This window comes from Sitophilus oryzae, unplaced genomic scaffold, assembly GCF_002938485.1.
Source record: "Sitophilus oryzae breed Bouriz unplaced genomic scaffold, Soryzae_2.0 scaffold_111_pilon_pilon, whole genome shotgun sequence".
NCBI lineage: Eukaryota > Metazoa > Arthropoda > Insecta > Coleoptera > Curculionidae > Sitophilus > Sitophilus oryzae.
Genome location: NW_022145749.1, coordinates 3,443,190 through 3,465,840, shown reverse-complemented (window position 1 = coordinate 3,465,840; position 22,651 = coordinate 3,443,190). Strand labels below are relative to the sequence as shown.

The 22,651-nt window shown below is 32.8% G+C and overlaps 3 protein-coding genes across 5 annotated transcripts; 2 read left to right on the top strand and 1 right to left on the bottom strand.

Moving 5' to 3' along the window:
- Positions 1-550: 550 nt before the first annotated feature.
- LOC115884047 (putative nuclease HARBI1) lies at positions 551-2,313 on the top strand. Its single transcript, XM_030902493.1, has 4 exons — positions 551-961; positions 1,019-1,159; positions 1,247-1,514; positions 1,599-2,313. The coding sequence occupies exons 1-4, from the start codon at positions 771-773 to the stop codon at positions 2,109-2,111; spliced, it is 1,113 nt and encodes a 370-aa protein (XP_030758353.1). The 5' UTR covers positions 551-770; the 3' UTR covers positions 2,112-2,313.
- Positions 2,314-2,577: 264 nt separating this feature from the next.
- LOC115883137 lies at positions 2,578-3,871 on the bottom strand. The gene is made up of 4 exons (XM_030901453.1): positions 3,562-3,871; positions 3,221-3,403; positions 3,039-3,146; positions 2,578-2,744 (listed from the first exon to the last, which is right to left on the bottom strand). The coding sequence occupies exons 1-4, from the start codon at positions 3,662-3,664 to the stop codon at positions 2,578-2,580; spliced, it is 561 nt and encodes a 186-aa protein (XP_030757313.1). The 5' UTR covers positions 3,665-3,871.
- A 1,883-nt stretch (positions 3,872-5,754) lies between these two features.
- On the top strand, positions 5,755-21,281 carry LOC115884025 (protein DDI1 homolog 2). Of its 3 annotated transcripts, XM_030902483.1 has the most exons (7): positions 5,757-6,064; positions 6,117-6,317; positions 6,512-6,682; positions 6,800-7,054; positions 9,701-9,907; positions 9,965-10,180; positions 20,470-21,281. In XM_030902483.1, the coding sequence occupies exons 2-7, from the start codon at positions 6,200-6,202 to the stop codon at positions 20,688-20,690; spliced, it is 1,188 nt and encodes a 395-aa protein (XP_030758343.1). In that variant the 5' UTR covers positions 5,757-6,064; positions 6,117-6,199; the 3' UTR covers positions 20,691-21,281. The 3 variants fall into 3 exon arrangements, with proteins under 3 accessions (XP_030758334.1, XP_030758327.1, XP_030758343.1); XM_030902474.1 differs by lacking the exon at positions 20,470-21,281 and adding an exon at positions 13,853-13,993 and having other exon boundaries at positions 5,755-6,317; XM_030902467.1 differs by having other exon boundaries at positions 5,756-6,317.
- Positions 21,282-22,651: the final 1,370 nt, after the last annotated feature.

Sequence of the window (22,651 nt, the reverse complement as noted above, 5' to 3'; positions counted from 1 at the left end):
AAATATAAAAAAGAACTATTTCTTACTTTCAAGCTTTATGAAACTTCCCGCATTTATCATTATATTTGTGAATATAACTTATGTACAAATACAAATTTGTAATATTCCGCAGGAATAAATAAAACAACACAAATAAAACAAACTATTTTATTAATAATAACACTTACCAAATTTTATACCTCACAGACATCATCTGCTTTTCTTCTGTCATCGTCTGTCAAAATTAATTAACTTTAATCTTAATTTTTTTAAACCAGTACCTTTTGACATTATTTTTCTGTAGTACTAAAATCCATTATTTACCTATCGTGTGATGTCGATATTTTACAGCTACTCCAGTTTTTAGTATGTGTTTAGTATGGTCCTTCTACCATATTCGAGATGCACTTATCTACGACGAGATGGTATACGAACTTTATTGATACCGTAAAATGGGGTGAATAGAAACATAGGGGTGAATAGAAACAAAATTTCTGAAAAAAATCAAATCACGATTAAAAATATTCAAAGTAAAAAGAGTCGACATATCTAATTTTTCTATCATTGGTAATACACAGAGTGCGTTCCACTAAGCGCTCATAACGTTCACGCTCAAGATCGCGATTTTTCCCGTTCCACTTGCTTGCGAGCGTTACAATCATAAACTCAAGTGGAATGGGTTATGGGGCGTTTTAAGCGTCAATCCTGTCAATGTATGTAAATAAATAGTAAATAATAGTCAAAATCACAGAAGAGAATTCAAAAAATCTGTCTAAAAAAAAGAAATCAAAATGTCTTTGGCGACAGTTGGATATTTGGTGCATCGGAATGTGTCTGAAACTTCTTCATCTAGTTCAGACGAAGAGTGGAATGCAATTTTACAAAATCGCGATCGTAAAAAGCGAAAACTTAGACCACGTATTATTGGCTATGAGAATGTAATTAATCGTTATTCAAGTGAAGAGTTTAAAAGCCATTTCAGGTAAATAAATGATTTTGTCATATATTTGTTGAGGGACTTATGTAATTATTATTTAAGAATTTCAAGAAACACATTCAATTATTTGCATGAGTTAATACAAGAAGATTTAGTTCGACGTGTTCCAGGATGTCCTACAATTCCTTCTCATCATCAATTGATGATAGCTCTTTGGAAAATGGCTACAACGGATTCTTATAGGTTACATTTTATATAAAATATAACTTTAGTCTGATATTTGGAAGTATATATAATTAAAATAGACATATTTTTTTATTTTTATTTTAGATCAGTTTGTGACAGATTTAACGTAGGACGAGCTACTGCAGTAAGAGCTGTACGTCGAGTTTGTAAAGCTTTATTTGTAAGAGCCTCAAGATTTATACAATGGCCTACAGGAGATCGTGCTATTGATGTTATGCGTGGATTTGAAAGAGCAAGTGGCTTTCCTAAAACAATAGGTGCTATTGATGGGACTCACATTCATATAAATGCTCCGAAAAATAATCCAGGAGATTATATCAATCGGAAAGGATTCCATTCTATTCAGTTGCAAGTAGGTATTTGTATATTTTACTTTTAAGCATGATACTAGTTTGGGTAATAATTGACTTACATACATTTTAAAATTGGTTTGTAGCTCGTATGTGATCATAAAACAAAAATAACACATTGTTATGTTGGACACCCTGGGTCTGTCCATGATCAGAGAGTGTTCCGACTGTCAGAAGTTGCAGATTACTTAAATGACGATGCTGCATTTCCAGAAAATAGCCACATTCTAGGCGACGCGGCATACGAAATACATCAAAATTTAATGACTCCTTATCGAGATGATGGACATTTAAGTCAGAGACAAAAAAAATATAACTACCATCATTCATCTGCTCGAGTAACTGTTGAAAGATGCATTGGATTATTAAAAGGACGAATGAGGAGTTTATTACATTGTCTACCAATGACAAGGGTAGATTTAATTGCAGAGTACATTGTTGCATGCTGTGTAATTCATAATATCTGCATTTTACAAGAAGATGAATTAATTGTTATCACCATACCTGACGGCAATCAGGTAAATAATGGAAACATTTTGCGTGAAGTAAGGAGAAATGCAGGAATTCTTAAAAGAGATGTTATCATGGATTCTTTGTAAAATGAAAATCTAATTGCATAAATTTATTTTTATATTAAACTATCAAATGTATTATAACGTGTGAAGTATGAGTCATTGATGGAGTAAGTCCATTATCTCATTTGTTTTGAGGTTTACAAAAAAATGTCTGTATACTTGATAATAATTTTAAAATATGTATCATAACCTTTTCTGTAACTTTTGTATTTAACATTTTTTTGTAAACCACGAAACAAATGAGATAATAAACTTTACTCTATTGTTAACTCACCCTGTACTTTTAATAAAATTAATAGTGAATTATTCTCAATTATTTATCAGCTAACTTTTCTAAAACTTGCAGTAACTTCTTGTCCATCTCCATCCGCTCCTCGTGCCTTTTCATTTTAAACTGCTCATGCTCTTCCCTTTGCTTCAGTCTTTTCCCCAGTAAATATGTTATTGTATTTTTATTAGATCTGGAATGAGATTTAATTTTTACATTAGGTTAGTTAAGAGTTGTCTCATCTGATTTAATAAACTCACTTGATGAACATCCACCGTCCGACTCCTCCATACTATTGTTACTTTCTAACTGTTTTGATGAGAGACCACTAGAAGATGCAACTGCCACTGGATTGCACCATGCCTTTTGGCAAAGATTTCCTCCATTATCTAGAAAAAGTATACAATACATTAGGTATATACAATATGGCATATTAATTAGAGACTTTACTATTGACTTTAAGACTTATTTATTTGCAATTTATAGAAAATTTAATTATATCTAAAAAATATGGATATTAAAAACTATATACTAACTTCAAAAACTGCCAACTCCTTTTATCATTCCCTGATTTGTTATTATAATCCTTTATGGATTTATATGTTTTTTAAGCTTCGCAGTTTAGATGAGCATTGCCCTCCAGTTACATGATACCTTTTTCAATAAGCTTTTGAGCTATCGACTCCCATACTTTTTTTGGGGTAATTTACCACTTTTAAGGGTTCCTTCCATCGACCTATAGGTCTCTAATAGCAGTAATACACAGGGTGGACTCCACCTGTATAAGGAGGCTAAAATATGCAGATATATAATTGACATCCTCATATACAAGGCAAGATAACCATATGATTTATTTTTAATTTACCTTCATTTTCTTGAGTTTCAATCAGTTGAATCTGTGTTTCACCTGTCTCATTAAGTGTCTCTTCGCCAATAAAATTATCATTTGGATCATAATTATTGCAATCATCATTCATATCGGTATTAATAGTTGTAGAAGGTTCCTCATTTTCAATACTTTTTAATAATTGAGTAGCAAAGACTATATCTATAAACATATTTTTTTATGAAATATACTACTACCCTCTACTACTGATAATGAATATTGTATTAGGTTATGTATGTGTATATTACCGATTATAGGCTTTTGTATAAACACTAAAATTAATTTAATCTAATAAACTTATCTAATACAATTATATTTACCTGTAGCCGCACGTTCAGCATCTTCTGGAGACACATATGCTTCTACTAACACACTTCTTTCTGAATCGTACAAAGTAATTTTTCGGTAGCCATTTTTAGCCATAGAAATCTTTGTATCAGTATTTAAGTTTTAAAAATTGCGCCAAAATTCCTCAACGTCCACTTCGATCCTACTATTGAGATGGGTCGTTGTGAGCTCGGCGTGAGCGAAAATAATGACGTCATTAGTGACGTTTTAGCCGCGACCGCAACGTCCGCGATCGTCATGTGGAACGACCGAAGGCATATTTTGAGCATTGTGAGCGCTTAGTGGAACGCACTCACAATAAAATGTAAAAACTATATTTTTATCTGTGGCAGCACTGTTTCTGTCAATCAGCTGATCAATAAATGTGAGATCGATTTATCACCTATTTTGTATGGCGCGAAAACTTTATAAATAAAATATTTATTTTTAAAGTAATACTTAAGCTGGTACATGTAAGTTGTTATATTATATGTATTATTAATTATTGCTAAACCTACTTAAATATGTAATAATTATCTGTTTCTAATCACCTTGTTGGAAATAGAATAGATAAAAACCTTAACATCAATGTGTGTTTCTATTCTCCCGAATAGCAGGTGAATAGAAACACAAAAGTTATTTTTATTTAATATTTATATGCATATTTTTCAAAAATCAAATTATATGTATACGCAAAGAACAAACAAAGACCCATGTTTTAAAATATTCGGGAACATAATACCACATTTTTATCAACCGGTATATCGCTAATAGCCTACGAAACTGTTTCTATTCACCCCATTTTACGGTAGTAACTTTATTGATGTGTCTGTATAAGACTTTCTGCTTTGCTTTCTGCCTGGGCAGCGAGTATTAACCATAAACTGTGCTCTGGGTTCTACAGTTAATTTTCACTCGATTTTTCCTCAACTTGACTTCAAAAGACACAAAACACACGTAATAACACGAATCAAAATGCATCATCTTCCAAAACGCAGGGTATTTGACAAAAGTTGTCACAAAATTATAACGTATAATTTGGCAAGACTTTGACAAACGTCAAAAATCTAAAGGCGAGTTCATACGCATCGGCGTCCGTTTGTCGTTCATCGTTCAGTCAAACAAATGAAATTGAAATACGATCTGTCATTTTTGAAATAAACCAATAGAACTGGTTAAAAACAACAAGTGACGACGCATGACGAATTTATATTTAAACCCATCCATAGTTAACTTAAAAATTATTAGAAACTTTTTTTAGTAAAATAAATAGATTGGTATGGGACGTCATCTGCTTTTCTTCTGTCATCGTCTGTCGAAATCTTACCTGAGAAAAAAAACAGAGTATAGTATAAGTTATTGGAGAGAGCAAAAATACGAAGTATTTGTTATATAACCACTTAATCGACGCTAGATTTCATGCGCGTGGGAAAGTAAGTAAAGCTCTTCTTTCTTTATTCACACATCTTTTATTTTACTGAGCATATTGACCGTACTCTTCATGCACACGAAAATCGGCACCTAAGGCTAGAAATACCGACCCTAGTATTATAGAACCAGCTTTCTTAAAATTCTCCTTTTCCCGACGTTGCTAGCTGTGACTAGCTTTTCTTGATGGATACAACTGATTACCGCAAGCTGTTGCTAGGATATTGTATTAATTTAAATTGTATATTTTTTAAACGTTGTGTTCCTAAATTTTTAAGTATAAAGAGTATTAAAAAAAGTAAAATACCACTTAATACCCGTGCTTATACCTACATTGCATGGCTACTGGCTACAGTGTAGGGAATTAGATATTGATTGTCGAGCAATAATGAGTACCTACACTTGTTGAGTTTGACACTCAAAATCAATTAATTTAATATGAATTTAATAACAATTTTTGTACTTTTGTGCTTAAACCTTTGAATAAAAAGATGCTTAAACGTAAATGTCCTTTACTTTTATGCCCTAGGTATTAAAATTACTTTGCTGTTACCTGCCTCTATCATACATAGATAATTATTAATATTTTTAATTTTTTATATTTAAAAATGTTCCACCCTGTATGTAAGTCATATATATATACAACCAGAAATATACACAAAATATTTTAGTTACGTAGCAGGCAACCAATAATATCATTTGAATATTTTCTGGCTGCCTAGTCTGCCTAAATTAAAGGGGTATAATTATAATTTGTGATGACTTTTGTTTTCCTATCTTTTTTTGTTCACGATTGTTGACCTGAAAATTTGGAGAAAAATTAAATGTGTTTATTATTTAGAAACAGTGAATACGCAGATTTTTATAAATAGATATATCTTTTGTATTTTAACAAAAGAAAAGATACAGCACCTAAACGCACGTACTATTTATAATTAACCACAGTTCCATACAGTAGTGACGTTCTGCATTTTTGATGTTTTTCAAAACAATGAATAAATAAAATTTAGAATCAATGTCCTCAAATCGGTGAAAAATAAGTGTATTATCAATCAAACAAAAATGAAGGTAACAGTGACTACATTAACTGACTATATTTTTGTGCTTGATGTTTCTGAAGATTTAGAACTAGAAAACTTTAAAGCCTTTTGTGAAATTGAATCGGGATTTCCCGCATCGGAAATTGTAATAGCATTTAATGGAATGCCTTTAATGGACAACAAGAAGTCTATGAAGGACCACGGCATTCGGGATGGCGATGCAGTGATTTTACAACATATGTATTCAAGATCCCAAACTGCTGTTGATCAACAGCCATCAGGTATAAAAACCACCCCTCAGATATAAAAGCCACCCCTTATATGATTAATTTTAGATCATATTTTTCTTTGTCATACATTTTTTGAAATATAATTTTTTTAATTTACTTCCTTATTACGACACTAATAACTTGGCCATCAATGCCATAATTATATTTTTTTGAATCAGATATATTGAGTTAAAACTTCTTTTTAGTTTCCAGTTTTGACTTCAGCAATATAGAGGTTCCAAATAGCACCAGAAACAGGTCTACTGAAGATGATCCTGTATTAATTAGAGACATGTTCCTAGCTAATCCAGATCAGTTAGCTTTGTTGAAACAAAATAATCCCAGATTAGCTGATGCACTTCTTAGTGGCAATATAGGTACAATATGACTTTTGTGTAATTTAGATAAGGATTATATGTCCCTATGCTATGTACTTATATACACTAAATACTTTCTTTTAATTTTATAATCTTAAATATCTAATATTTTACTAGATACATTTGCATCGGTTTTAAAAGATCAAGTAACAGCTAGACAAGAAAGGGAACAACAAAGACTTAGAATGGCTAATGCCGATCCATTTGACACTGAAGCGCAAAGACTGATTGCTGAGGAAATTAGACAGAAAAACATTGAAGCTAATATGGAAGCCGCAATGGAATACAATCCAGAGTCTTTTGGAACTGTTGTCATGCTATATATCAATTGTCACGTTAATGGGTATCCAGTAAAAGCCTTCATTGATTCAGGTATTTTAATACTACTATATTAATATATAGGTAGGAAATTGCATATCACATATAGACTTGGTGCCTTTCAGTTGATTTCAAAAAATTCCGACCGCGGCGCTGTATACGGCAGAAATCAGAAATTTTTGCTATGTATTTCACGCCGTCCTGGATGCAGTTTATGTTGATCGCATTAAAATAATATTGAAATTGTGGCTTTGTGGGGGCTGTTTCGGGTAGTAAAAAATAAGTGAAAAAGAATTTGAACTAGGCATCATGTTGTGTTGTGACAATTTCATATGTTAATAAAATTGCCGAAAAATGTCAACGCGTAAAGGAGAGCGTCATTAGGGCATTGTTGGCTGCAATAACATTCAATAGCTTAACTTTCTCTATTCAACTCTCCTGAAACAACATTTTATAGCTTCATAGTTTCTTACACTGATTTGATCAAAAGCAAAAATGGTTTCAAGGAGTTCAACGAAACAAATGACTAAACAAAGTGCTCGTTACGTAATAAAAAATTAAATAAACATATACTATGAGAGATCAGAGGCTAAAATATAATTTGCAATATTAATGGTATACTTTTTTTAATCAACTAGTGATTAAATGTTTTATGAACATCTTCTAAAATTATAATTATGTACCTTTAAAAAATTTTGTTATTGCTGAAACAGCCCCAATTATGACCCCAAAACCCATGATTAAAACTATGTTCGCCACCGCAGTTGAACTCATCTAAAAAAATTTTAGCTGGAATGATAAATTATAATACAGGTTAGACCTTCTGAATATATCAAAATATTTACCTTTTTATTTTTATTTTTAGAATTTCCACAAATTATACTTCCTAACACTTTTAGAATAATTATATAATAAATGTTTTGTATACTCGCTATTTAAACCGGTGTATTTGTATAAATATACCAGTTGTTTACGATAGTCTCCGATGGTGGCAGCACCGGCGGAGAATGCACCAAGCCTATAGGGAACACTATCGTTTCTTTATACATGCTCGTTTGTGCTCATATGCGCTTTTATAAGGACACGTTCCTGTGCAATGATCCTGAACATTCGCGAACCTTCCCTCGACATGAATGAGAACATTTTCTTTATTACAACTCTACTGATTTATCAATAAAATTTTAGAAATTTAGAATTTTTAACTACTATCATTATCTTGTTTATATGTTATCTTTTAGATTTTAATGTAATCTGTCCCAGAAATAAGTGCAAGTATTTTAAGGGGTGGTATATCTCGATAAAAGAAACATATTTTCTCTATCGTTTTTCAAATAAGTCCAAAATAACAAAATAATAATTTACTTTGAAAATTACCTAAAGAAAATTATTTTTCGCTAAAATTTTGAGAACCACTGGATCTTTTCTGGATTTTCTTTTTTGTAAATTTAATCTAATACCTATGTTGCCAGTTGCCATATTATCAAGAAATTATGTTTTTTAACTAAAAACTAAAAAAAATTTCCAAAAATTTCGAATTTTCAATTTTTTTTTGACGAAAAAACTCACGGGCGTGTTTCTGGGATTGAACTCTAATATCAGTTAAAATACTTGCACTTATTTCTGGGATTCCTGTATATATACAGGGTGTTTCAAAACAAATGCGAAAAACTTTAGGGGGTGATTCCTTGTTCAAAATAAAGGGTAGTTTGCTTTATAAACGTTGGGTCAAAAGTCAACCATTAGGGAGATATCGCGGTACAAAGATGGCGGAAAATTAATGTTTTTATTTTTTATCTTGAAAACAAAAAGAGATAGACTAATGAAATTTTATGGAAGCATTACTGTTATGAAAACACACTTTCAGGTAATTTTTTACTTTTTTAAAATGAGTGGAAGGGGTTGAAATAAACTACCCCTATCATTCTTGTTAACGAAATTTAAAGAAAAATCTTATCAAACACATGCAAATGCTTTAATTTGGATAGTTTAGTTTGTTTAGAAATTTTTTATCTCTTATGTTTTTTGATAAAACTCACCGATTTGAAATTAAAAAATAAAATGTAAAGCATTACATGTCAGGACAAAAACATTTTTAGATTAAGAAACTAGTGATAATAACGATAATAATAATCATCTAGATAATAACGTATTGCAGTAGAGTAATGTCAAATAAAATAATATTAGGAACATCCTAAAAGTAACAGCGGCCGACTAGATTTTTTCCTAAAAAATTACAGCAGCCCACTAGATTCTTTATCAGAAAATGTTTTTTGTCCTGACATGTAATGCTTTACATTTTATTTTTTAATTTCAAATCGGTGAGTTTTATCAAAAAAATACAAGAGATAAAAAAGTTTCTAAACAAACTAAACTATCCAAATTAATTTTTTTGCATGTGTTTGATAAGATTTTTCTTCCACTCATTTTAAAAAAGTGAAAAAATTACCAGAAAGTGTGTTTTCATAACAGTAATGCTTCCATAAAATTTTATTAGTCTATCTCTTTTCGTTTTCAAGATAAAAAATAAAAACATTTTTTCCGCCATCTTTGTACCGCGATATCTCCCTAATGGTTGACTTTTGACCCAACGTTTATGAAGCAAACTACCCTTTATTTTGAACAAGGAATCGCCCCCTGAAGTTTTTCGCATTTGTTTTGAAATACCCTGTATATAATAAAGGAAATACTCAAATTATCTAGGTGCTCAAACTACAATAATGTCGAGTAAATGTGCAGAAAGATGTAATATAATGAGATTGGTAGACACAAGATGGGCTGGTATTGCCAAAGGTGTGGGAGTTCAAAGAATAATTGGAAGGATACACATGGTTCAAATACAAATTGAAAATGTATATCTAACCACAAGTTTTTCAGTGCTTGAGGAACAACCCATGGACATGCTTTTGGGTAGTACTAGTATGATCATTTTCCATTATTACTTACATTGATTGAAATACTTTGTAGGTCTAGATATGTTAAAAAGACATCAATGTTGTATAGATCTTAAAGCCAATGTACTTAGGATAGGTACCACAAGTACTGAAACGCCTTTTTTACCAGAGAGTGAACTTCCTGACTGTGCAAGGCTAAGCACATTTTCTGAAGAAGACGTTATACAAAAATCTAGGAAAGAAGCTGAACAGAGAGACTTACAGACTGCTCTAAATAATAGTAGACAAGGTAAGTATGATGTATAATCATGTATACAATAAGTTAATTTAAAATGGTAAATAGAAAGATATATGGCAAATACTGCTACAATTCCGCTAATTAGATGATCGTCTAATTAGCTGGATTTATAAATTCGGGGATTGAAGTTCAGTTTCAGTTGGGAGCTCGCAGCAGTTGAGGTTCAATATTTTTGCATTTATAAACTGTCAGTTTCGGTTGTAGGTTAAGCTTCATTCAGAACCTCGCAATTAGTGGTTTCAATTAGTGTACAAATTAGCTTCTTTAATATCAATGTAAGCATTCAGAACGGCAAAATTAGTGGTAGTAATTTTCAATTTTCCAATTAGTAGAAAAGTTAACAAACCTTTAACTTTTCCACTAATTATACTTCAAAATTTGCGAGAAATGTAATTTGGGCCTTTGATTATCATCCGTCAAGAGAACTTGTGGTTAGTTAGAAATCAAAACTTGATTGTTGTTGAGCTAAATATTAGCCTTCTATTAATTTTAATTGTGTTTTATAGACATTGTGAATGATCGTAAACTAAAAAGTATAAAGTGTAATTGAAACCAATAATGTATTCCACTAATTGCGAGGAATAAAGCTTTAAATTTGGAATAGTAAATATTTCAAATCCTGGCATTTTATTTGTCGAAATTAAGAATGCAGAGCGACAACAGAATTAAACAGTGCCGGCGCGCGACGGCTGGCCGTTTACTACCACAATTTACCACTGACCACTGCTTCACGCAAGCGTTAAGCGTAGTTGTCGGCGAAAGCGCTACTTCGCTTCGGTTGGCTGCTAGGTTATATTGCCAGGGTTGACGTTGTGAGTCTTGTTATAATAGTATTCCAGCGAAAAAGTTCTAGCCAAAAACAATAAAAATAGTGTTAAAATCTGCGTTAAACTACATTAAACCTGGTGCATATTACCAACTGATAATATAATTATTCCATATACGGTGGGTGGATCATGGATGGTGGTGGGCCACTGTAATGAATAAACAGGTTTTATTAGTTCATTTACTTGCTAAATGAAAGAAACAAATTAATAATAACACTTTATTTTATTGTGTAACATACACATTACTTTTTTTTATTCTAGATGTAATCACTATTTATTAAACTTAACTTTTTTTTAACTAAAAAAGCTCTTCCAAACGGCCTTGCAAGGAACAGGGCTCCATGCAAGGCCGATGTTATAAATCAGTTGTTCAACTTAAAACTATAGTTGTAATAATCAAAATATATCCGCTTTTACTAAAACTACATAAAAAACGCTTTCATTTAAACGAAAAATTAAATGCTTAACATATTATAATCTTCTTTAAAAAACTCAACGAACATTCCTTGAACACAATCATATAACTAAGAAATGAATGGAGATTATTTAAAAATTATAGTAATGAGTATTGATAACAAATAAGTTGCCAATGAGTTTTAGAATGAAATTAGAAAAAAAATAACCTATAATGGCCTCGTATGGGTTTGTTCTTTGTAAGGCCAAAATATTTTTTTAGCTAAAAAGTTGTGAATAACCGTTATAAATAATATTATAAACATAACACATTGTTTTAACTTTCCCGGTACGTATTTATAACTAAAAACTAAGTGTTCATATTTTTATGATTTGCAAATGTTCCTAGTAAGGCCCATGTACCCTAGCAAAAAAATCCTCGGCACAACCCTGTCGATTTTGTCAAAAACCGAAATCTCTCAGATCGCAACTAAAATATGCTCACAGATAGTTCATTTTATGTAGAATTGACTGTCGAAAACCGTTTTCCGACATCTCTAATATATTTCGAGTTATTTCAGGAAATCTACAAAAGAAATATTTTTTTCTGTTATTCGAAACATTTAACACCAAATATCTCTGAAACAAAAGGTGTGAATCTCAAAATCGATACCGTTTTTGTAAAGTACACATTCAGCGCTACAACATATTACGAAATAAACAAAATCGATTTTCCAAAATTTTTCGAAAAAAATCCTCGGCGCAACCCTGTCGATTTTGTCAAAAACCGAAATCTCTCAGATAGCAACTAAAATATGCTCACAGATAGTTCATTTTATGTAGAATTGACTGTCGAAAACCGTTTTCCGACATCTCTAACAGATTTCGAGTTATTTGAGAAAATCTACAAAATAAATATTTTTTTCTGTTATTCGAAACAATTAACACCAAATATCTCTGATACAAAAGCTGTGAATTTCAAAATCGATACCGTTTTTGTAAAGTACACATTCAGCGCTACAACATATTACGAAATAAGCAAAATCGATTTTCCAAAATTTTTCGAAAAAAATCCTCGGCACAACCCTGTCGATTTTGTCAAAAACCGAAATCTCTCAGATCGCAACTAAAATATGCTCAGAGATAGTTCATTTGAGGTCAACCGTCAAATTTTTGATTGGCCTTATAAGGAACCACCGACTTTCATAGGAATACTACCGATAAATACAAAAAAATAACAATAAAAAAAAATAAGATAGTAGGGTATTTACATAAAAACTTACCTTTTCCGAAGTCTACGAAGTAACACTAACAAAATAGCGACTCGCCGCCGCGTGTGCTTGAGTTTAATGGAACTTAGTGTGAGTGGAAGGAATTTGTCATCACATGACAATACAATCACATAGCTTTTTATAGTTGGCCTTCAAAGGAACATGGCCTTCCACGGTCCACCCACCTTATGTTATGCTGTTTTTTTAAGGTGCGTTTAGACTTTAGCACGCACGCACTGATCCTTCGCGAATACTCAAGTGTAAACGGCTGTGCGCGCACTCTCACTCTGAATCTGCCTGTGCGCGAGCTGCCACGAACGCGAATCGTCTGGTGTCGGTTTTTGGTCGGTGCTCAAAGGGATTTTATGTGTTCGCGAACGTTCAGTTTGCACCGGCAATTTGTTGTGTTCGTGCGTGCGTACGTTCACGAGCACAACTCTGATGTTTGCGCTCAAATGGATGACTTAATTCGTCGAAAAATAAGTTTCTATCGGACCCGAGAGCACGAACGGATGCCGTTCGTGTACGCTCAGCTCGTGCGTGGTCAAGTATAAACGCACCTTTAAATATTACTGATATAAAATATAAATTGCATTTAAAATAACTTAAAAACCATTATATATACATACAAAAATCTTAAACTATTTAAAAATCCACTTGAATGTTGTTTTGAAATTTCAGTAATGGAGTACTAAAAATATTATCCACATAATACATTGGAGATAAGGATATTAGTAATGCATGTTTATACTCTCTTATCTGAGTGACATCAACTGGCTGATTGCCGGTTTATTTCGGCTATTCTCTCTTTATTTAATTTTCGAAGTTTAACAACTGGGCTATTTTCAATGTATTTTGAAATTGGCAAATTGAAAGTATTTTTTGTAGAGATCTACTACACTTATTTAAGAGGCATTTTATAATATGCAGAGGCGTGGTCATGGGGTCTGGCACGCTACTGATACAATGTACGACAAACTGGGCTCGTATTAAGCGGGGAATCACCGCGGCCAGATGTTATCGTTACGCATGTTTGCGTTATACATACTACTTTATTATATTTTATATTACTTTAGAATAATTAGTACTTACTAGTTTCATTGGTGTTTTATTCTGCACACTAAAGTGCTAATTATAATTTAGTTCATTCTAAAACCTAATATTTTTTCTAGAGAAAAGAAAAAACACTGCTGATACGTCTCGGCGATCGGAATGTCAAAGACAAAACCGAAATCAAAAAGTATCTTCAAAAAAGACATTTAACTAAATTTGTTTCAATAATGATGTATTTTCCAATAAAGGAATTTATACAATTACATTTTTTATTTTTACAGTCTTATTTTTAAGTGATCATTTAATGTCTTATAGCTAGTGATGGGAAAAACCGATTAATTTCAATAATCGAGTACTCGAGTATCAAGCGATTGCAATAACCGCGTGATCAGTCGAGCGAAATATCGCTCGTATTTAAAAATACGGTTTTTTGTCCGTCGCATGTTGTAAGTACTCGTTAACGCCAAGCGCCAAGCAATAAGCTGCGTGCGCAGGGCACATATTCTTTCGGTAATGAACGGTAAGTAGTAAGCGGCGAGCAATTCGCTTGACCGCTTGCTTTAGTTTATTTTGAAGCATTGTCGATGTAGGTCGTAAAATTTTGTCCCTCAGATACGTAACGGATAAATATACCGGGTGCGTCTCAAATGTGGCTCACCCCTATAACTTTTTTATTTTTTCAGATAAAACAACGAGATTTGGTATGTTAGTATATGACATAAATTAGGATTGATTGACATATTCAATTGTTTTCTGTCACTTCCGATTTCACCGGAAATGACTACAACTTTTGATTTTTAAATCGCACCCTCGGTATTTTTTTACTTTATTCGGTAGAAAATGACGGTCTGAATAGAATGATATATCACATGCCAACTTTTGACATTTTTGCATATGAGATATTTGAAATTGAATTTGAATTTGTAACATGGGTTCAGAACGACAATTTGACTCGAAGTACCAAGTGTGAGGTATCAAATTATTCGTAAAAAAAATCTTTTTCGAAATATGCTAATGAGCCACCCTCGTTCCATTTGAAAAAAATGAGATATGATCAAAAATACGATTTGGGCATCTTTTAACCGACCAGGGCAAGACACTAAAAATATTAGATGATCAAATATATTTTTTCAAAGGTTCCTTGATTAAAAATTAGTGTTTTTAACACAGCCATGGCACTCTAGATTGAAATTTAAAATACAATTTGTTTTTAAGCGAATATGTCAAAAGTTGACATATGATACGTCATTCTATTTAGAATGTCATTTTCTATCGAATAAAGTAAAGAAAATACCGAGGGTGCCATTTGAAAATCAAAAATTGTAGTCATTTCCGGTGAAACAGGAAGTACTGCACTGAATTCGCTCGAGTACTCGAGCGAATTTTCGCTCGAGTTATCCCATCACTACTTATAGCTCTTTGATAAATTAGTATTTCAAAAGCAAAAGAAATACGGTGCAAATTATTATTCATTTTATGAAAATAAACCAACAAATTAGCTTTAATGACGCCAAATAACGTTAATTCACACTACTTTTGTCGTTGCGAACTGATTGACGATAAGACACGAGACGTGGAACTACGTCACGAGCGTAGCCTCCTCTGGACGTTACAAACTTTGACGTATCATATCTCTAAAACGCCAAAAGATTTCGTTTTAAGTTTTAACGGAGCATCTGTTATAATAAGTAGTATCCAAATACGTTTAAAAAGCATCCAAATGAAATATGATGGAACAAACCTATTCTCAATGTAAAAAATTTCTAATTTCAATACTACACTACAACTATAAGGTTTAACATAATAATAATAATAATAATAATTTATTCATGTCAAAAAAAATTACAAAGAACAATTTACACACGTCAATAAAATACAGAAAAAACAAACATTCAAACAATGCACTAAATAAAATCTTACTAGCTAAATACTCAGGTAGGACAATATAATGAAAAATTGAAATCCATAAATTCATGATAAGTATAGAAACTGTTATCAATTAAAATTTTTTTAATTTCTCTTTTAAAATCTTTCAACCCATACTTTTAAAATGCTTTGGCAGAACATTGTATAGTTTTATGGCCCAATAGCCCGGTCCAGTCTGACACCTTCTCAGTCGCCAATATATGGGTGCAATGCACTCTCTATTCCTTGTAGTATAGTTATGTATGTTATCGTGCGCCACAAAACAATGCAAATTTTCCTTTATATAGAGCAGGTTCTGGAATATATAAATGGATGGCAATGTAAGTACGTTCATTCTTTTAAATACTGTTCTGCAGTCGTCTGCAAAATGTAGCCCCCCAATAAGCCTCAGAGCTTTTCGTTGCAAACGGAAAACCCGGGAAATACCGGGAGAGTGACCCCATGCAAGAATTGCGTCGGTTAAGTGGCTATGGAAAATTGAGAAATATGCAGTCATCAATACATCCGTCGACACTCTGGTCTTTAAACCACGCAATAAATACAAAACTTTAGACAACCTACTTGCGAGTGCGTCAATATGAGCACCCCATTGTAGTCGTGGCTCAAGATAAACTCCCAGAAATTTACAGGGTCTAATCTTGAATCTTTTATGTCTCTCATTGAAAAAATCATTCTGTTTGTTTTATCTTTATTCAAAAGTAATTTGTTAGCTTTAAACCAATCTTCTGCCACATCCTGAGAAAACATAGACGCTTCAATGGATGCTTCCAATGAAGAGCCTCGCACCAATATCGTCGTGTCGTCAGCAAAAAGAGTGTAGTTTGATTCATTGTAGCACTGTGGTAGATTATTAATGAAAATCAAAAAAAGAACGGGGCCCAAAACAGATCCCTGGGGCACGCCAATGTTTGTGCTTTTCTGATATCGCCCCAGAATATTGTACTGTCTGATATCTGTCTTCCAAATAAGACTTTATCAGGTTAATACTTCGTGTACAAAAATTGTAAGCTTTAAGTTTTTTCAAGAGAATCTCCAAATCTAAACAGTCAAATGCCTTACTTAAATCGCAAAAAAGGACTGCGCAATACTGACGATGATGAAAAGAATCTAATATTTCTGAAATTAAATTAAGGATTGCTAGTCCTGTGTTCTTTTTCTCTCTGAATCCAAACTGCAATTCGTTAAAAAGGTTATTGTCTTCAAAGTAGTTTATTATCTGTTTGGCTAAACATTTCTCAAATACCTTGGAAATTATTGGGAGCAAGGATTTAGGTCTATAGTTTTCCATCTCATCAGGATCATTTTTCTTATATATATGTATAACTATAGCTTCTTTTAATATGTATGGAAATATGCCGTCTTTGATACATAAATTAATTAATTTCGTTAACGGTACTAAAATATGATTTTTTACGGTTTTAATCAACTTTACATTTAAACCGAATATATCACGGCTATTTTTATTAGCTATATTGTCAATCACTTCACGGACATCGTTGAATGTAACTTCTCTAAAGATAAAACCATTATCGGGGACTCCAGGCAGCCGGCCCAAATTCTCAAAACGATCATCATGTACAATGGGAATACTTCTAATATCCGTTGCTATATTTGAAAAGTCATTTTTGAAGTCTTCTGCTGTTATTTTAGTTGTTTCAGCGGATATCTTATGTTTGCCAGAGTGCTTATTTATTATTTCCCACATACATTTTGCAGAATTTTTTGAACTACGCAGCCAGTTATCATTTACCGAGATTTTAGCCCTACTAATGGCTTCTCTATATTTTTTCTTATGAATTATATATGCTTGTTTAAAGTTGGGATTATACCGTCCAAACTGTTTATTTACATCATTGAGCCATGACAAACGGTCCCTCATTGCTTTGAGTTCTTCATTAAACCAACTATTTAAGCCGGGTTGGTCGGATCGTAAGTTATATTTTTTTCTGGAAATGAATTTAAGTAACATTCTTTTAAAATGCATATAAATCGATAAAATTTATCGTCAATATTTGTGTTCTTATCATTTATAAAATTCCAATCAATTTGAGCGACCTTATTATAAAGGATAAATAAGCCTCTTTGTGTTATTGGTCTACAAGTCCGCAATACCTGTGTAAACATAGCAGTACCAACATTCAAGACAAGGTCAATCTCCTGCGCCATGTGGTCCGATATATTGAAATCTATAACCTTAGAAGACAAAATCCTTGCGTCGGAGCTAACAAAAATATTATCGAGGCAAACATTATGTCGGGTTGAAGAATGTATAGTCTGTTTTAAATTGTAACTTACCAAAAGATCACACAGTTCTAGTGAGTTAACGTCTTGCGTGTTAAAATGAACATTGAAATCTCCAGCCATTACGACAGTTTTGCAAGCATACAGCGCACCGAGAACGCTCTCCACATTACCCATGAAGGTGTCAAACTGGCCGGACGGAGACCTATACAAAACTAATACATACATATTAAAATTTTCCACAAAAATACCTGAACATTCAAAGTGTTTCTCTATATTACAATCTATCACAATATCTAAAATATTCAAGTTCAGATTGTTTTTAATTAAAATTGCACAACCACCACCAGAAGATTCCCTTCTTGAATAAGATGCAACTAGCTTATATCCATCAACTTGGAAGAAGCCCATCTCTGATTCCGTCAACCAGTGTTCCGTAATACAGATAATGTCTATTGTCTCGTCAATCACATAAGCCTCAAGTTGTAAAGTTTTGTTCCTTACGAATCTTACATTTGTATGCATAAATTTTTAATTTTTAATTTTTGCTCTCTGCGTTGTCCTGTTGAGAAAGTATTTCCATTTTCTTGTTGATCACCATTCTTCGGCGCTGAAGATATGTTGAGGCTGGAGCATTTAGGTGAGGCTTTTATACTTCGCCTGTTACCTGAGGGTCTGTCGGTGTTGACTGCACCCTCTTCTTCATTAAAAAACGTGATACAATTGCCCCAGAGGGCCATATCTCACTTTTCCATGCATTCCTCAGATCATCCTGTCGTATAGTAACTTTCATGGAGCTGTATATCTCGGGATATCTGGAGGAATGTGCCTCGCATTGTACACCCGGGAAATTAGTGCTCAAGAGTCTCTGTAGTTCATCTGCAGTAGTTGTAGGCGACAGCCTAGTGACATGTAGATGGGTATATTTTGGGACTGTTTGGATTTGGATGCCAGTTGAAGTGGTATTTTTCCCTACGACAAATCTTCTTTTTCGTCTCCTCTGATATAGATTCCAGCCCGAGGAGGTTTCATTTTCTTTTCCCTTGTGCTGCGGTGATTGACCCAGCTGTATTATTTCGTTCAATTTATTTGTTGTTTGAGCTTGTAATATTCCCATGTTTATCTGATGTGATGTTACTTCTTCGACACTTTGCTGGGGATTTTGGATTTGCTTTTGACGAACAGCACGTCCATTTTTCGCCGCTTTAGTCATTTCAGCCCATGATGGGTCGGCTTCAGCCCTATTTATATTGTTTGGAATTTGGAATTTTCGGGTTGATTCTGTTTGGCTTTTTGTATTTTGATTTTGAGTTCTGATAATTTTGACATTATCAGCTGATGCTGACGTTGACATTTCTTGATTTTGACTTTGACACGATTCTTCAGGTACCATGTTGCCGGATTTCGAGTCGATTTTTTCCTTCAGTAATTTGATATTTTCATGCAGGATTACCTCTTTTGATTTTAATTGGCTAATTATTTCATCTTTGCTCGCTAAAACATCATCCTTGGCAGCAACTAGCTTTTTAAAAGCTTCAAATTCACTTTTATGTTCATATGGTGACTTAACCTCATTTCGACCCACGCAGCATTTCACTAGGTTATTCTTACCAATCGCAATCAACCCTGCCACCCTTAGGGCACACGATGTATGATAAACTCCCTCACAATCCACACACTTTGCTGTTGTAGTCGCGACTTCTTTTTTGCAATATTTACAGTTATTTCCCGACGCAGAATTCAGCTTCTCATCGCCGGCCATGTTGCCAACCAACATGGAAAAGGAATGCATAATACCGGCTTATTTTTATCCAGGAGTTCAAAACAAGGTTACAAATTGAACATAATTGGCGGAGTAAATTAAACAATACAGAATTACAATTTTGAGCACAGTAATTATTTGAAGGGTCCAGGGGAACAACATGATAAGCGCCATTTTACTAAAAAAAGGAGAATAAAGGAGAGCACTGGACGGCTGGAGGTCATCAGGTTCTTTCCGTGTATTCTATATTTTTACTAGGCGTATATTATAGGATTTAACAACTTATTGCCCTGCAGAGTTTATACATTTTGTAGGGGCCAGTTGGACCTACGATAATATTGTAAATTCCTAAAATTAAGAAATTGGCGCTTATCAAGTTTTTCCTCTAGACCCTTCATTTTATATCTGAAACGTATACCTAGATGAACGATTTCAAAATACTGTTAAACAAAAAGTAAGAAAGGAAGATAAACAATACGATTTTATTGTATATTGAATACCTTCTAACAATTTTTTTAATAAAACATAATTAATATGTGTTTTATTATCAAAATAATATATCATATTATTTAATTTTGGTTTGATTTGACGCTAGTGATAACAGCCGATAAATCTTTGAATTTCTTAAATTTATTGCCAACCAAACGAGCAAAATCAGAATAGCCAATATATCAATCATTGTTGATCGCTCCGTATATAGTATAGGTATTTCTGTGTGTTCTTTCATATCACTAAAATGACTTCAATCAAAATCATACCACCATCTATAAAAATGTGTGTTTAAGATACCAACTATTTCATTTCCAGCGGCAGCTAGCACATCAGCACAAACTACTCCGTCAACAACAAACACAAAAGATACTCAACCCGATGGCCTTTTAGCTAGCGATCGGTTTTCCGAGGTCGACGTAAAAGACTTAGTAACATTAGGTTTTTCTAGGGATCAGGTTCTTTTTGAACTTCGCCGTTTCAACGGAGACAAGACTCAAGCTACAGCGGCGCTATTCGCCAAGTCGCTCAAATTCTAGATATTTAGGTTTTCCTTTTTTATAAGAGTACCCCATAAACTGTATTTCGATTACGTAATACGATTTTTAAACTTCTACAGTGTCATAGATAAGGCGACATCATATGGTTTTTATTTAATGCCTTACAGCGCTTTCACATGCGACGGAGCGTCCGTGACCTCGAGTAAGTACCATGAGTTTATATGAACAATTTCACATGGGCGCGTATGCTCCGTCCGACGGAATTTGTTCGACGGCTATCTTGAAAAAACACGACGGACGGTCCGTCGCATGTGAAAACGCTGTTAGGTGAAACTTTGGCGTTCATTTTTTTTTGTTAATTTGGATTGGATTCAAAATTACGTAAAAATGAGTGTACAATTCTCACTTTTCAAAAAGATCTTTTCGAAGTTTCAACTTTCAGGTTATTACTTTATGTCAAATTTGACAGATAACCAAGTGTAACTCGAGCGAGTCGGAAAAGTAATAACTTGGCCATTGACATTTGTTAGTCATGAAAAGTTGATGTAAAATATTCAATTTTAACATCAAAATATTCAAAGCAATCAAATTCTCATTAAAACCCTGAGAAAAAAACAAACGAGAGAAAAACGAAAATAAAAACAGATAAAACACGCTTAACAAAACATTAACCTAATTCCATTGACGGTTAAGCCCTTACTGCTTTACAAGAGAAAAAACTTTTTTATTATTAACTTTTTGAGAAAAATGCATTCTTCATATAGGTTTTTGTTTGTTCCAAAAAGGCCAGTTCCATTTATCCTCTTTCAAATTTTCACTCAGTTTTAGAGAAAAGGAAGAATTTTAGAACAGTCAAAAATGTTAAAAAATTAATTCAAAAATTATTCTCAAAATGTTAATAATAAATTAATCTTGTTCAATTCGGTGACATACTGTATAATTTTTATCTAATTAAAAGCAAAAACCAAAATTAAATTAAAGGCATTACACCAAAGTTATATTTGACCTGTAAATCAATATCTCTGACACTGTATATACAGGGTGGTCCGAACCGGAAATAATAATTCCGGAAATGTCGGCAGCATATTTTACTAATAAAAATAAGTAAAAAAGTTCATATAAATGTAAGTCCTAAAATGCATAGTTTCGGAGATACAGGCTATAGAAGTTTTATTTTTATTTCTTTTTGTCCGTACCTGTATAAAGTTACTGAGTGAAAAAATATACATTTCCGTGATTTTCTACGTAAAAAATGTCTCTTGGTAAAAATCGCTACGAGCAACCGTTCTGAAGATATTTACAATAGAAATAGTCAATACATGTCATTATTCTAAAAATAAACATGTTGAGTAGATAGTTATTTGACTGAAATGAGAAATTTGGGAACTTTTTATTTTTTTTAAACTAATCATAAAGTTCTCTACGAAAAAATGATGATAAAACAGTTTATGTTGAAATTTTGGCACAAAAACATTTAAAATTTATGATTTTAGTCTAATAACTAACTAGTCAACATGTTTAATTTATGTCAATGATGACAGGTATTGGTAATGTCGATTCCAAATCTCTCGAGAACCATTACTCGTAGCGATTTTTACCAGGAGACCTTTTTTTACGTGAAAAACGTCGTATATGTATATTTTTTAACTAGCTAGTTTTATACAGGTACGGACGAAAAGTTATTACTCTTCAAATCATTTAAAAAATACGTAGGTGGCGCCCTCTACAAGTAGGAGCCATATTGACATCAAAATCAATTTTCTCATGTCAAAAACCTCCCGAACACCAATTTTCATCCAAATATTGACTTTACTTCAGAAATTATTTAGAAAAAATCGAAATAAAAATGAAACTTCTACACCCTGTATCTCCGAAACTAAGCATTTTAGGATATACATTTATATGAACTTTTTTACTTATTTTTATCTGCAGAACATGTTGCCGAAGTTTCCGGAATACAGTTCGGACCACCTTGTATATAATTTATACACTAAAATCCA

What these genes read in the sequence shown, in the direction of transcription:
- LOC115884047 (XM_030902493.1), top strand. Translation starts at nt 771, where the DNA reads ATGTCTTTGGCGACAGTTGGATATTTGGTGCATCGGAATGTGTCTGAA. An exon ending in GAGTTTAAAAGCCATTTCAG is followed by an intron (nt 962 to 1,018) that starts GTAAATAAATGA and finishes TTATTATTTAAG; the next exon opens with AATTTCAAGAAACACATTCA. An exon ending in TCCATTCTATTCAGTTGCAA is followed by an intron (nt 1,515 to 1,598) that starts GTAGGTATTTGT and finishes ATTGGTTTGTAG; the next exon opens with CTCGTATGTGATCATAAAAC.
- LOC115883137 (XM_030901453.1), bottom strand. Translation starts at nt 3,664, where the DNA reads ATGGCTAAAAATGGCTACCGAAAAATTACTTTGTACGATTCAGAAAGA. An exon ending in TGCTGAACGTGCGGCTACAG is followed by an intron (nt 3,404 to 3,561) that starts GTAAATATAATT and finishes ATATGTTTATAG; the next exon opens with ATATAGTCTTTGCTACTCAA. An exon ending in TGAAACTCAAGAAAATGAAG is followed by an intron (nt 3,147 to 3,220) that starts GTAAATTAAAAA and finishes TGCATATTTTAG; the next exon opens with CCTCCTTATACAGGTGGAGT.
- LOC115884025 (XM_030902467.1), top strand. Translation starts at nt 6,059, where the DNA reads ATGAAGGTAACAGTGACTACATTAACTGACTATATTTTTGTGCTTGAT. An exon ending in TGTTGATCAACAGCCATCAG is followed by an intron (nt 6,318 to 6,511) that starts GTATAAAAACCA and finishes ACTTCTTTTTAG; the next exon opens with TTTCCAGTTTTGACTTCAGC. An exon ending in AAAAGCCTTCATTGATTCAG is followed by an intron (nt 7,055 to 9,700) that starts GTATTTTAATAC and finishes CAAATTATCTAG; the next exon opens with GTGCTCAAACTACAATAATG.